Here is a 14,220-nt window from a genome sequence, read left to right as displayed (position 1 = left end):
TCTGAAAGATCTCAGTTCACTTACTGTTGGAGCCTCACTTAGAGAATTTGGAGCATTACTTTGCTAGCATGCCAGATGAGTGCAATTGTGTAGTAGTTGGAACATTTTTGGCATTGCCTTTCTTTGGGATTGGAATGAAGACTAACATTTTCCAGTCCTGTGGCCACTGCTGAGTTTTCCAAATTTGCTGGCATATTGAGTGCAGCACTTTCACAGCATCATCTTTTAGGATTTAGCTCAACTGGAATTCCATCACCTCCACTAGCTTTGTTCATAATGATGCTTCCTAAGGCACACTTGACTTCGCATTCCAGGATGTCTGGGTCTAGGTGAGTGATCACACCATCGTGGTTATCTGGGTCATGAAGATCCTTTTTGTACAGCTCTCCTGTCTACTTCTGCTTTATTGACTACACGAAAGCCTTTGACTGTGTGGACCACAACAAACTGTGGAAACTTTTTAAAGAGATGGAAATACCAGACCACCTGACCTGCCTCCTGAGAAATCTGAATGTAGGTCAAGAAGCAACAGTTAGAACCGGATATGGAACAATGGACTGGTTCCAAATTGGGAAAGGAGTATGTCAAGGCTGTACATTGTCACTCTGCTTATTTAACTTATATGCAGAGTACATCATGTGAAATGCTGGGCTGGATGAAGCACAAGCTGGAATCAAGATTCCAGGGGAAATATCAGCAACCTCAGATATGCAGATGACACCACCCTTATGGCAGAAAGCAAAGAACTGAAGAGCCTCTTGATGAAAGTGAAAGAGAAGAGTGAAAAAGTTGGCTTAAAACTCAACATTCAAAAAACTAAGATCATGGCATCCAGTCCCATTACTGCATGGCAAATAGATGGGGAAACAGTGGAAACAGTGTCAGACTTTACTTTTCTGGGCTCCAAAATCACTGCAGATGGTGATTGCAGCCATGAATTTGAAAGACGCTTACTCCTTGGAAGGAAAGTTATGACCAGCCTAGACAGTATATTAAAAAGCAGAGACATTACTTTGCCAACAAAGGTCCATCTAGTCAAAGCCATGATTTTTCCAGTAGTCATGTATGGATGTGAGAGTTGGACCATAAAGAAAGCTGAGCGTCAAAGAATTGATGCTTTTGAACTGTGGTGTTGGAGAAGACGCTTGAGAGTCCCTTGGACTGCAAGGAGAAACAACCAGTCCATCCTAAAGGAAATCAATCCTGAATATTCATTGGAAGGACTGATGCTGAAGCTGAAACTCCAATCTTTTGGCCACCTGATGGGAAGAACTGACTCCTCAGAAAAGACCCTAATGCTGGGAAAGATTGAAGGCAGGAGGAGAAGGGGACAACAGAGGATGAGATGGTTGGATGGCATCACCAACTGTATGGACATGAGTTTAAGTAAGCTCCAGGAGTTAGTGATGGTCAGGGAAGCCTGGCATGCTGCAGTCTGTGGGGTTGTAGAGTCGGACCCGAAGGATCGACTGAACTGACTGAATCTGCCCTTTGGAGTTCAGGCAAAGTCATGGGGACTAGAATCTGTTTCCAATAAAAAAGAAATGGGGAACACTGAGAGGCTTCCACGTCCAGGAACCTCACAGTGTCCAGTTCAGTTTCAGGGTGGGGCTAGTCTAGAAAGGCAGGAGGAAAATAAAGAGAGTCCTAGGAATGGCAGGGTACTTCTCCTGCTGTGAAAGCAGCTTTGGATACAAGGTAAAGATGCTCAGCAGAGAAGGAAGGGAAGGCAAGAATGAGACAGTGTTACCCCAAACACAAGGTTTCCCTCTTGGTGGGTGTCTAGCTAAATAACACAACCAAGCCAAAGAGCAGAAGGATGTATCACTTGCAACAAGTAAGGAAAACCCCATGGATCCTTCCCAAAGCAGTGTCTCCCCAACCACCAAATTGGCGAAGTTTTAAGCTAAAGGTACATGCATATTCATGGGGGGCTTGAGAAGAGGAGAACTAAGGACAAAATTAGGACAAAGGTTGAGTCAGAACTTTAGCTGATGGAAGTCAGCAGGGTCAGAAAAGGTCAACGTCATCTTCCCTCAGGTTCCAGGTGACCTGGAGGTTGAACCTTCAGGGTAATCTTTCCCACTGAAACAGAACTGGGAGTCTTTACAACTGGTATGTTATCTTTGCTATAGGTTTGTAACTTTAAAACTGATATGTTTTCTTTGTTATTTCTCTGGTTGTTTGTTTCTGCATTCTTTTGTTCCCTTAAGATTAATTACTGAAAACTGTTCGAGGGCAAACATTATAGCCAGGCTTAGATCACAAAATAGCTTAGGCCAAAGTGGCTTCTCTTATGTCAATAAAGCCAAGCCTGGTTCTATCTCCCAGGAACCCCATCCTATCTGCATACAGCAGCTCAGTTAAAGTCAGGTTGTCTAACAGACCCTGTTCAATCTATTTGCATCTTCTCTGGGGCCCATTTTTCTGTTCTTTCTTCTTCCCTCCCCGCCATGATTTATGGATTTTTGAAGTTAAACTTTTAAAAAAATGTGTGAAAGTCTTCAGACTAGGTGTTTAAAGCATTCCCAAGATTATAAAGTAAAAACACATAGAGTTTATCATTCATAAAATGCTGAAAATTTAGAAAATATTTGTTAAAAATCTATAAATAGTTACAAAGGACACATAAAGTAACTCATTTTTAAAAGATGAAGGGCAAAATTAATAAAATGCCTTAAAGATATCAAAATATCCCAAAAGACCTCTTTGGGGAAGCCAATTTTATGGAAGTGGATATTAGGTGAATTGACCTCTAACCTACGAAGTAGCCGTCTGGAGGCCTGGGTTGAGATGATACTGAAAGGATGCATTTGGGTGAGTGAAGAGTAGATGAAGTTCCTTTAAGCTGACAGTGCATAGGTCGTTAGAATCCTCTGCAAAAGCAATCTGGTGGAGCAGCAGGAGCAGAGGCCACATTTCTGTGAGATTGCAACGATACGGAAAATGAGAAAGTCAACACGCCCTGTCCACCTCCTGTCTTACAACTTGGAGCAAGGCTCCAACCCTTCCACAGATACTGGAAGGAGGGGGTGCTATCTTCCTTGATGATTACATTTCATAGGGATGGCTCCCAGATCCTGCAGAAAGTCAGGAGTCCAAATTCTGGCAGGAAGCTTTAAAGAGATTTCCATCTCAAACAGAGGAAGAAGTTACAAGTTTTCTAAAGTCTTACTCTTGATGCCAAAAATTTGGCCTCTGTGCGCTGGTGCCAAATCAAATCTGAGAGACAAGAGTTTCGTGTGAAGCAGAGAAGGATTGCTTTATTGATTTGCCAGGCAAAGGGGGACACAGTGGATTCATGGCCCTCGAAACTGCGTGTACCAACCTGGTGGGATTTGGTAAGGAGCTTTATAGCAGTGGTTCAAGTATTCGGTTGCTGATAAGACTAGGATGTGTGCAGGGCATGCACTCCTTTAATCTAGTCTCAGGTGGTCTCTTGAAGAGCTGGTCTCAGGTGGCCTTCTCTGAAATGAAGAAAGCTAATATTTTCTATTTATTCGGAGTTTTAGTTCTATTGCTGTTGTTCAGTCACTCAGTCATAACCGACTCTTTGCGACCCCATGGACTGCAGCACGCCAGGCTTCCCTGTCCATCACCAACTCCCAGAGCTTGCTCAAACTCATGTCCATTGAGTTCTAGAAAGACCTCAAAAGATAGTGTTCTGTGTATCCCTTGAGCGGAACCCGGACCCTGCCTGAAGGCTATGTTATTGATTCTTGGCTGCTCCTCCCAAGACTGTATCCCTTCCCTTCCGTGATTAGCAACTGTTCGAATCTGCCCTTGGGAACTTAGGGAAGGTCATGGAGGCTGGAGTCTGTTCCATACAAGAAGTGGAGGACACAGAAAAGTTTCTGTGGCCAGGAGCCCCACAGGGTCCTTCTTGGTTTCACAGTAAGGAAAGAGAGGTCAAGGAAAGAAGTCTGGGTAAAGATGAGTTGAGCTTAACAGTCCCAGACAGCTTAACAGTCAGAGGATGTAGCATTTCTTTTCTTTGCCCCAGTTTTAATATATTTATAGGCAATGCCCAGACAGACCAATTATTTAGGTACATCTGCAAAATTTGAAACAAAATCCAATCAGATCTTTTTCTTTTCTTCTGGCCTAATGTCAGGGTGGAAAGTGGATTGGGGTAGCAGTGCTGGGAGGGTGGAGTATTTTACTACTTGGGGACTAGAGAGAAGAAAGAGAGAATTTGAAAACCCTCCGGAGATTTCCAGGTGAGTCTCATTCCACATTCAGATCAGCACCAGGATGTGGGGCTGCGTCCTCTAAAGGAGGATCGGCAGTGGTTAGGGCAGAGAGCATCTCAGAGGCGCAGGCAGGTAGGAGGAGCCACACCCTGTTGGTACAGCGTGCGGTTTGCCTTTCACCTTTTGAAACTCCCTGAATAAATGAATCTGTGATATAAAAAGTATAAACCAATGTTAGAACCACCTGATTCATCAACTGAGAAGCTGAATACATCACGGCTTGCTCAGTATTCTGCTGGCATCCCCGGCCACTAGGGTCGTCTTTCATTTGAGCTGCTATGAAAATTCTTCAGAAGCATGTAGGGCTTTTATGCCAGTTAGCTGTGCAGGGTGGAGATTTCAAAAATGCAAAACTCCATATAACTTATTCTAACTTCTTCTCTTCTTGAATTCCTAAAAATCTTCCTTAAAAACAGGCAGACCTCAAGGCTGGTAAGTGGTAAACATTGAAATTAATTACAGTCTGGCATCCACGACACTTCCGGCCAGAATGTGGGTCAACGCTCACTTTCTCTGGAAAGTGCATAATGTGTAAGACTCGCACTTAGTCACCAGCTCTGCGAAGGTGGTAGGTGTCACTCATCACAATGGCAATAAAAATGGTAATTGCTGTTAATTAACACTATTTTTAAAATCTTAATAAATAACTACACAAAGTTATTTCCCCCCATTCCATACTTGAAGAAACTGTGTTTCCTAAAAGTGTAAATAACTTATGTTTTACTGTTAAACAGTCACCAAGGGCTGGAACTGAATTCAAAGGCAGTTTTATGTGCTTCCCTCAACTCTACCTACTGCCTCTTTGTGAAAAAGAATCTTATTAACCCTCCTCCTACTGGTATACTGGAGAAGGAAATGGCAACCCGCTGCAGCATTCTTGCCTGGGAAATCCCACGGACAGAGGAGCCTGGCGGGCTACAGTCCATGGGGTCACAAAGAGTCGGATTATGCCTTAGCAACTAAACAGCAATTACTGGGTATACGCCAAGTGTTTAATCTACTTAGAAAAGGTGACAACACACTTCAGTCTAATGAGACCTAAACGAACTCTTAGGTTCTACATCTCACCAAGAGAAATTTCCTACAATATTTTATCATATTCTAGAATACAAAAAAAAAAAATAAACTTATTCTCAGAAACAAAAGTCCTAAACTTCCCTTTCTATGTTCTGTTGTCCCTGCTAGGAGTGTCCCCAGCCCCCCCCATCTCTGTCTCTGGCTGTGCCTCCTGCTGCCCTGTGTTCCCTGTGCTGCCATCGTAGGAGTTTTTCTGTTAACGCCTGCTTCCACTAGGGAACCACAGTGCCGGCTGGACTGCCAGACGGCTTTTGCCCGCTCCAGAGTTTCAGCCTGTCCCCTCAACCCACCCCCAACCACCCCATGGAGCTTCCTTAAGAAGCTCCCAGGGTCCGTCATCCAACCCTTAATGCAAACCCTCCACGCGAGCCTGGGCTTCCGCCCAGCTGCAGGGCCACCTCCCACGCTCCTCTTGGGGTCCCCATCTATCCTGGGACACTCAGGCCCTAAGATCAGTGCACCCAGAATCCCTCGGTTTGGCAAATATAAAAAATGACTGAGAGCGGAGTTCATTCTTCAGCTTCTAGTCCAGGGTAAGCTACGTGTGTTTGCCTTGGAAGTGTTCCTGAAAGCCTACTATAAACAGGTTGTGGTAGTTGTTCTTGAGAATGGTAGAAAATTGAACTGAAACCCAAGCTTCTTATCGCATGCCCCTTCAAGCCAGAAAAATGTCCCATGGATAACTGATTCAATTCCACAAACTTAAAGTGTATGCTCCAACAGCCATGTGCATGGTCCTGCTGCTGCTACGCTTCAGTCGTGTCCGACTCTATGCGACCCCATAGACGGCAGCCCACCAGGCTCCGCCGTCCCTGGGATTCTCCAGGCAAGAACACTGGAGTGGGTTGCCATTGCCTTCTCCATTGTGTGCAAGTGAAAAGTGAAAGTGAAGTCGCTCAGTCGCATCCGACTTGTAGCGACCCCATGGACTGCAGCCTACCAGGCTCCTCCATCCATGGGATTTTCTAGGCAAGAGTACTGGAGTGGGGTGCCATTGCCTTCTCCAGTGCATGGTCCTATGTATCATCAAATAATTATTCTTAATCCTACCCTTCAGCAATAAGTCATAAGCAAAACATTTCTGGCCAATAATAAAATAATAATAAAATGATAAATATGAACTTAAGTGTAGTTGTTTTTTTCTTTAAGTTCTTTTAGTCACTGACCTGCACAACAATTCTGGAGCCTGGCTATATCTCCTGCTAGCTTTGTTCCAGTAGGACACCTCAAATAGAAGATTTATTATATTTGATCTGGAGCAATATTAGTGATCACCTTCTTTAAATTTCTCTTTTTAGAGAGGGAAGAAATGGGTCTCAAAGATGCTAACCCACATTCCAAGGCCACAGACAATTGCTAGCAGCCAGTTCTTCTCTCCCAGGGTGCTTGGGTGTGCACAGCAAGGATGAGCAGGTTAACTCCACGGCAAGTGAAGCCAAGCCCACAAAGTCCTCAGAATTTAGGAAAATAAGCCAGATGCACATGTGTGGAAGGTGAGGCATCTGCATTATATCTCAGATGAAACCCCAGAAGGGCACCATAGTTATTCAAATGACTAAGCACTCAGCACCAAGCACTGAATCGATACTCATGCCTTAAGAAGGAGCAGTCAGAAGACCAGGCTGCCTAAGGATTCCCTGGGCTCCAGACCCTTTGCTTCATGCATATTAATTTTAAACATTAATATTAATTAGTGTTTAAAATTATATATCCTATCTGCAGTGGTATAGAGACAAATATAATCCAGGCTGCATTATATTAATTTTTGTTTCTGATTTCAAAGAATTTAAAACATGTTCTTAAGTTCCTAAAAGTATGGTGGTCAAAACTCTGTCCAGTGCCCCTGCAGATTATATGGATTGGTATGTGTGAGTTTGTCATTCTTTGATGCCCCAAGCAAAGGAATGACACCCCCTCCTCCCCACCAACAAAACCAGGACTGCAAAGCCTCCGTGGTTGGGGAATGAAGGGGCCCCTGCTTTCCACTCCTTTCAGACTTGGTCTCAGCCTCCTGGGAACTCCAGGGCTCTGGCTCTGCCTTTCTGAAATGGGAAAAGATGAGCCAGGAGTTTGCAATATAACCTCCAGCCGGCCAGGCCAGATCTGCTGTGGTGATCAGAGCCCTAACGGCTCTATCACTGATCCTCTGGAGCTGCTCTTCCCACCGCCCGATAGCTGACAGACCTCGCCTCCCTGCACCAGTGCGCTCAGCATCGCAGTTTTCCAGCTCAGTTCAGTCTCTCAGTCATGTCCGACTCTTTGCGACCCCATGGACTGAAGCACGCCAGGCCTCCCTGTCCATCACCAACTCCCAGAGCTTACTCAAACTCATGTCCAAACAGTTGGTGATGCCATCCAACCATCTCATCCTCTGTCGTCCTCTTCTCCTCCTGCCTTCAATCTTTCCCAGCATCAGGGTCTTCTCCAAGGAGTCAGTTCGCATCATGTGGCCAAAGGATTGGAGTTTCAGCTTCAGCATCAGTACTTCCAATGAATATTCAGGACTGATCTACTTTAGGATGGACTGGTTGGATCTCCTTGCAGTCCAAGGGATTCTCAAGAGTCTTCTCCAACATCACCGTTCAAAAGCATCAATTCTTCGCTGCTCAGCTTTCTTTATAGTCCAACTCTCACATCCATACATGACTACTGGAAAAACCCATAGCTTTGAGTAGACAGACCTTTGTTGGCAAAGTAATGTCTCTGCTTTTTTTAAATATGCTATCTAGGTTGGTCATAGCCTTTCTTCCAAGGAGCCAGCATCTTTTAATTTCATGGCTGCAGTCACCATCTGCAGTGATTTTGGAGCCCAGGAAAATAAAGTTTGTCACTGCTTTCATTGTTTCCCCATCTATTTGCATGAAGTGATAGGACCGGATGCCATGATCTTAGTTTTCTGAATGTTGAGTTTTAAGCCAACTTTTTCACCCTTCTCTTTCACTTTCATCAAGAGTCTCCTTAGTTCTTCTCCGCAGTTTTTAAGGAAACAGAAATCAGTTCGGACCTTATATTAACAGTATAATTTAATTCCGAGTCTATTCCTACTTCTTTTGCTATTGAGCGCTACCTAGCGATCACTAGGTTTCATCGCATCAAAAAAAAAAGTCCACCGTAAAGGCCTAACAGGCCCTCAGCCGGGACCAGCCCTAAGAAGCCAGGGTTTCAGCCACACTGAACTGAAATCCTGCCCTAGGATGGAACCCTATCAAAGCAGATGCCTCATGTCCTGTCCAATATTTGAGTGTTAGGGCAGCGCAAGGCAAGGGGATGACAAAATGGTAAAGAATGATGAAGTACAGGGTGGAAAGGGAATAATACACAGAACCAAGGATTTGGGACAAGTGACAGGATGTTCTAGGGGAGGCATGTGAGTGCAATGATCCAGAGTTAGTGACACGTGGGCCTGAGACTCTCAGGGGCCGGCAGGAAGGGAGAGTCTGTGTTTAAGCCTGAGCAGATGAGTAGAGTACCTTTGGGATCGGTAACAGAGGGTTTGAAAAAGACAGTCTTGGACCATCAGGAACCTATGAATTTATAAACTGCTTGATGACCTGGATCATAATCTTTTTAGCTTTAACTGTAAAGTGCTTCCAAGTGTCGCCTGCAGGCAGCAAGGACTGTTCACTAAATGCATTTTGATTACATGGTGTAGAGTTGAGAGACAACCTTCCTCAGTCAGCGCTTGGGAATGCTTTTCAAGACCTTTAAAATGCAAACCTACTGCTCTGCATGCATGCATGCACGCTAAGTCACTCCAGTCATGTTCGACTCTGTGTGACCCTACGGACTGTAGCCTGCCAGGTTCCGTCTGTCCATGGGATTCTCCAGGCAAGAATACTGGAGTGGGTTGCCATGCCCTCCTCCAGGGGATCTTCGCAACTCAGGGATCCAACCCGCATCTCTTACGTCTACCTGCATTGGCAGGTGGGCTCTTCACCACTAGCACCACCTGGGAAACCCTATAAAACATTAAATCCGGCTGAATTCGAGCTCTGCAAATGTTCCCGCGTGGGAAATACTAGCTCAGATGATCACTGAAACGATCCCAACTCTGAAACTTCTGAGATCTATGTACATGTTTTCTAAAGCACACGTCTGTAGTATTACAGCCCTCCCCTGCCCGCAGATCCTTCATGGCCCTCACCTCCTGTCAAGTCCAAAGTCCTTAGCACGGCATTCAAGCCCTACCAGAGCTTGGCCTGAACGTACCTCTCCAGGCTCAATTCCCTTCCTTCCCATCCACGAGTCTCTGCTCCCCCCTTGCTGAACTTGCCCTGCTCCCTCTTCACATGCCTGTTTCTCTCCCACCTCCGTGCCTCTGCTTATGGTGGGTCCGGTCGGAATTCCTTTCCCAGTCTCTGCAGATCCAAATGCAATCCACCTTAGACACAGGGTTCAGCAATCTCCCTAGCCCCTGTATCTCTAATGTAACCTTGTGGTTAGAGTTCTTACACTAGACGAGACCCTTGTCTTCTTGTAGAGGAGCATCTGTGTGTGTCTCTTACTGTCCCCCCTCAGCTTCTTGAAAGAGTGGCTTCATTCCGGATTGCCTGTCCCCTAGTCCCTAACTGGCTTCCCTGGTAGCTCAGCTGGTAAAGAATCCGCCTACAATGCAGGAGACCCCACCTCAATTCCTGGGTTGGGAAGACCCACCAGAGAAGGTATAGGCTACCCACTCCAGTATTCTTGTGTTCCCTGGTGGCTCAGATGGTAAAAAAAAATCCACCTGCAATGCGGGAGACCTGGGTTCGCTCCCTGGGTTGGGAAGATCCCCTGGAGAAGGGAACGGGCTACCCACTCCAGTATTCTGGTGGACAGAGGAGCCTGGCAGACTACACTCCATGGGGTCGCGAAGAGTCTGACGTGACTGAGCACCTTTCACTTTCACTCCACTAGTTCCTAGCACATGATAGGTGCTTGTTGAAATAATCTGAAGGGTAAATAGCTGATGCGATTCAATGGGAAACCCTTCTAGGCAGAAAGAACCGTGGTCTGGGGACCAGTGGCCTGTTGTGATTGTGCCATCAGCATGTGATGATACCGACCTTTTGCTTCTCCCCTGGAGAGCAAGGTGTGCTCAACTCCAAAAGACAAGGAAGGGGCTGGAAGGGGCCACGATTCTCCCAGAGCTAACAGTCTGAGATTTATAATTGTCTGTTGATTTGTAATCTACTTGATGAAGATTTTGAGACAATCCTACAGAATTAAGAATAGAGTGAAAAGAACAATTGATGACTAAAAACAAAACAGAGAAAGACCTGAGGTCTATTTGAATTTTCAAAGAAAAGAACCTCTAGGGATCAGCAAGAGACTGAAAGAGATTTTCAAACCAGGAAGGTCTTGAAACTACTGACTACTGCTTTAAAATGTAACCCTGATCTTACATATGTGTTTACCAACTAATCGCTGCAGAAAATGTTTGCCTTAAAAAAAAAATTCTAACAAAGAAAAAGAATTTTATTGAAATATAATCGATTTCTAGTGTTTCGTGTGTACAGCAAAATGATTCAGTTATACATACATAAAATATACGTGTATTTTTTCAGATTTTTTCCATAATAGGTTATTACAATGTATTGCATACAGTTCCCTGTGCCATACAATATCTTGTTGTTAATCTATTTTATATGTATTAGTGTGTATCTGTTGGAGAAGGCAGTGGCACCCCACTCCAGTACTCTTGCCTGGAAAATCCCATGGACAGAGGAGCCTGGAAGCCTGCAGTCCATGGGGTCGCTGAGGGTTGGACACGACTGAGCAACTTCACTCTCACTTTTCACTTTCATGCATTGGAGAAGGAAATGGCAATCCACTCCAGTGTTCTTGCCTGGAGAATCCCAGGGATGGGGGAGCCTGGTGGGCTGCCTTCTATGGGGTCGCACAGAGTCGGACACGACAGAAGCAACTTAGCAGCAGCAGCAGCAGCAGTGTGTATTTGTTAATTTCAAATTCCCAATTCATTCTTCCCCACTCCCTTCCCTTTTGGTAACCATAGTTTGTTGTGGCTGTGAATCTATTTCTGTTTTGTAAATAAGTTCACTGGTATCATTTTTTTTTTTAAGATTCCACATATAAGTGATACTCTATGATATTTGTCTCTCTCTCTGATTACTTCACTTAGTGTGATAATCTCCATGTTGCTGATGTGTATATATATGTACCACATCTTCTTTATCCATTCCTCTGTTGATGGACATTTAGGTTGCTTCCATGTCTTGGCTACTGAACATAGTGCTGCTATGAACACTGGGGTGGGTGTATCTTTTTGAATTTAGAGTTTCTGTCTTTTCCAGATATATGTCCAGGGGAAAAAAAAATTAATTCTCTAATGAGGTGGTTGTCAAAATGTGCTCCCCAGATCAGATACATTAACATCATCTACATTAGAGGATTTTTTAAATGTTCTGCTTGGTTTTTTCTTAAGTTTTTTTTTAATGTGGACCATTTTTAAAATCCTTATTGACTTTGTTACATTATTGCCTTTGTTTTTTGTGCGTCCTTTGGGGTTTTTTGTTTGTTTGGTTGCTTGTTTTGGCCATGAGGCATGTGGGGATCTTAGTTCTCTGACCAGGGATGGAACTTGTATCGCCTTAATTGGAAAGCAGTCTTAGCCAGTGGACTGCCAGGGAAGTCTCCCTCTTCTGTTTGTTAGCGCCTTAGAGATACAGATTCTTGATCTCTAAACCTCCTGCATCAGAAGTTGTGATGGTGGGGCTCAGGAGTCTGACATTCAACAAGGCCTCTAGCTGATTCTGATGCACACCAGTTTGTGCATAATTAAATATGTCATCACCTATGTCTGTAAACTCATTCATTAAGGATATAGAAATGCTTGGTTCTCTTTACTCCACTCTGTTCTCACTCCTGTACAACTCACGTCACAGTGGGGCGATGGCAAACCTTTTCGATCTTCTGTCTTGACTTCTGCTGGTCCCACTGCTCAGGCATCCACGCATCAGTAAAATATACCCTGTTTTCTACAGCGGATCAAGCAGATCCCTGCAAATTCCTGGCCTGCGGCGAATTCGCCCAGTGTGTGAGGAATGAGTGGACCGAGGAAGCCGAGTGTCGCTGTCGATCGGGGAACCCAGGCCCTTGTGCTCCCATAGAGGACTGTGAAGACATCCCGGGGAAGGGAACACCGTGCAGGTGAGGCCAGCATCCCAGCGCTGAGACCTGAGAATCCGTTCCTCAGGCTTCTGAGACACCCATCATTAGAATGTCTTCACACGGTCCCTTAAACCCATGATCCTTAAACTTCAGCGAGCATCTGTCAGAGAAGTACTTGTGGAAACACACGTGGCCGGGCCATGCGAGGCTGTTTCTGATTCACTCAGTCTGGGTCGGGCCCACGCCTGGCTGCTGCTGCTGGGCCAAGGACCACACTTTGAGTACCACTTGTCCTCAGCCTTTCCAGTGTTTCATTAAGACCAGTAAGGGAAGAAAAATGAGCCTGTATCAGTTTCTAATGATATCTAATGGCCACTTACCTCAGTTTCCCACTGGGGGCTCATGGCTAGCTGCTTACACAATCAACAAGAAAGGAGAGAAATTTAGCCCTTTTCCTGATGAAACATACCCTGTGACTTTCAAGTATCTTAAAGACCATTATCCAGTAGGGGTTAAGAAGCAATTGGCTCAGCAATTTACTAAGCAAGTAGCAAGACACATTTCCTAACTTCTCTAAACCTCAATTTTTCCCCGGATAATGAGACTAATAAAACCCCCCTGCTGGCTTGCTGCAGGGGGTATATGAAATGACATTTATTAAACATCTTTACAAAGAACACAAAACACAGAGTATCTATTCAAATAAGGGGGGATTATAATGATGCTGTCAATTTTCCCTGAGTTAATCCCAATTAAAACCCTGACGGGATTTGTTATGGAACTTGACGTTCTGGAAATAAAAATGTACAAGAGAAAATCTTGAAGTACAGTGGTGGGGAGGCCGCTCTATAGGAATACATAACATAATAATCTTTAAAGCATTAAGATACACACAGACCTAGACAGTAGATCAATAAAACATACATAAGCCCCAAACAAAGCCTTATATAGCAGGAAATTTATTTTAACAAGCATTTCAAATCAGTCAGGTAAGTATAGAGTTAACAGCAATAGTTAGTATAAAACTGGCCCTCCATTTAGAAAAATAAAATTAGTTTATTACCACACACAAATCAACATCAAAGATTCAAACCTAAAATTGGAAGTATGAAAATATGAGGAGATTTTTTTTCTACATTTCTACAAATTGGGCTTTGAAAAAATTTTTTCCTGAATAAAATCCAAGAAGACATTAAGAAGAGGATTTCCACAGGGCCAAGGACACCAAAAATAAACAGATAAGCAATGAGGTGGGAGAAAAATATTTACAACTTATAGATAAAGGATGAATATCCCTACTAATAGGAGCTCCTACACATCAATAAAAGGTAAACATACTAATATTAAAATGAGCAAAAAATACAGAGGCTCAGTTCATAGAAGATATCCAAATGACCCATGAAGCATAGGAAAAGATAATCAATCTCACTACAAGTAGGGAAATCTAAAAGCAATATGGAGATATCATTCGTTACTCATGAGTTTAGCAAAAGAAGGCTAATAGCATCCAGTGCAGATACTATCAGGGAAAAACAAGTTCTATCAGGCATTACCAGTAGAAAAAATGGTAAGACGTTATTGCAAGAGAAAGTTGTCAATATTTTAAATTTGACTAAGATGCTCTACTTTTAGACAATTATCCCTACAAAAATAGTTGCACTTTGCAATGTTCACAGCATCATTGCTTTGAGTCATGAAACAATTGTGCAGCCTATCGGTAGGGGATCAGTTAACTCCATAGTGTGGTGTTATATTCATTGTGAAACATGGCAGTTAAGAG

At 44.0% G+C, this 14,220-nt stretch overlaps 1 protein-coding gene across 1 annotated transcript in view; it reads left to right on the top strand.

Annotated features, from left to right (window-relative positions):
- Positions 1–14,220, top strand: part of IMPG1 (interphotoreceptor matrix proteoglycan 1) — a 157,108-nt gene that overhangs the window by 130,593 nt on the left and 12,295 nt on the right. Inside the window, exon 16 of the mRNA XM_086316885.1 lies at positions 12,314–12,479. Coding sequence (XP_086173011.1) covers positions 12,314–12,479 — 166 coding nt within the window. The remainder of the gene's footprint in view (positions 1–12,313; positions 12,480–14,220) is intronic.

Source organism: Bos grunniens, chromosome 9 (genome assembly GCF_055505025.1).
Source record: "Bos grunniens cultivar Pamir isolate PY7600 chromosome 9, Bosgru_T2T1.0, whole genome shotgun sequence".
In the NCBI taxonomy this organism is placed as follows: domain Eukaryota; kingdom Metazoa; phylum Chordata; class Mammalia; order Artiodactyla; family Bovidae; genus Bos; species Bos grunniens.
The sequence above is the reverse complement of the archived record's forward strand: the minus strand, read 5'-3'. Positions and strand labels throughout refer to the sequence as shown.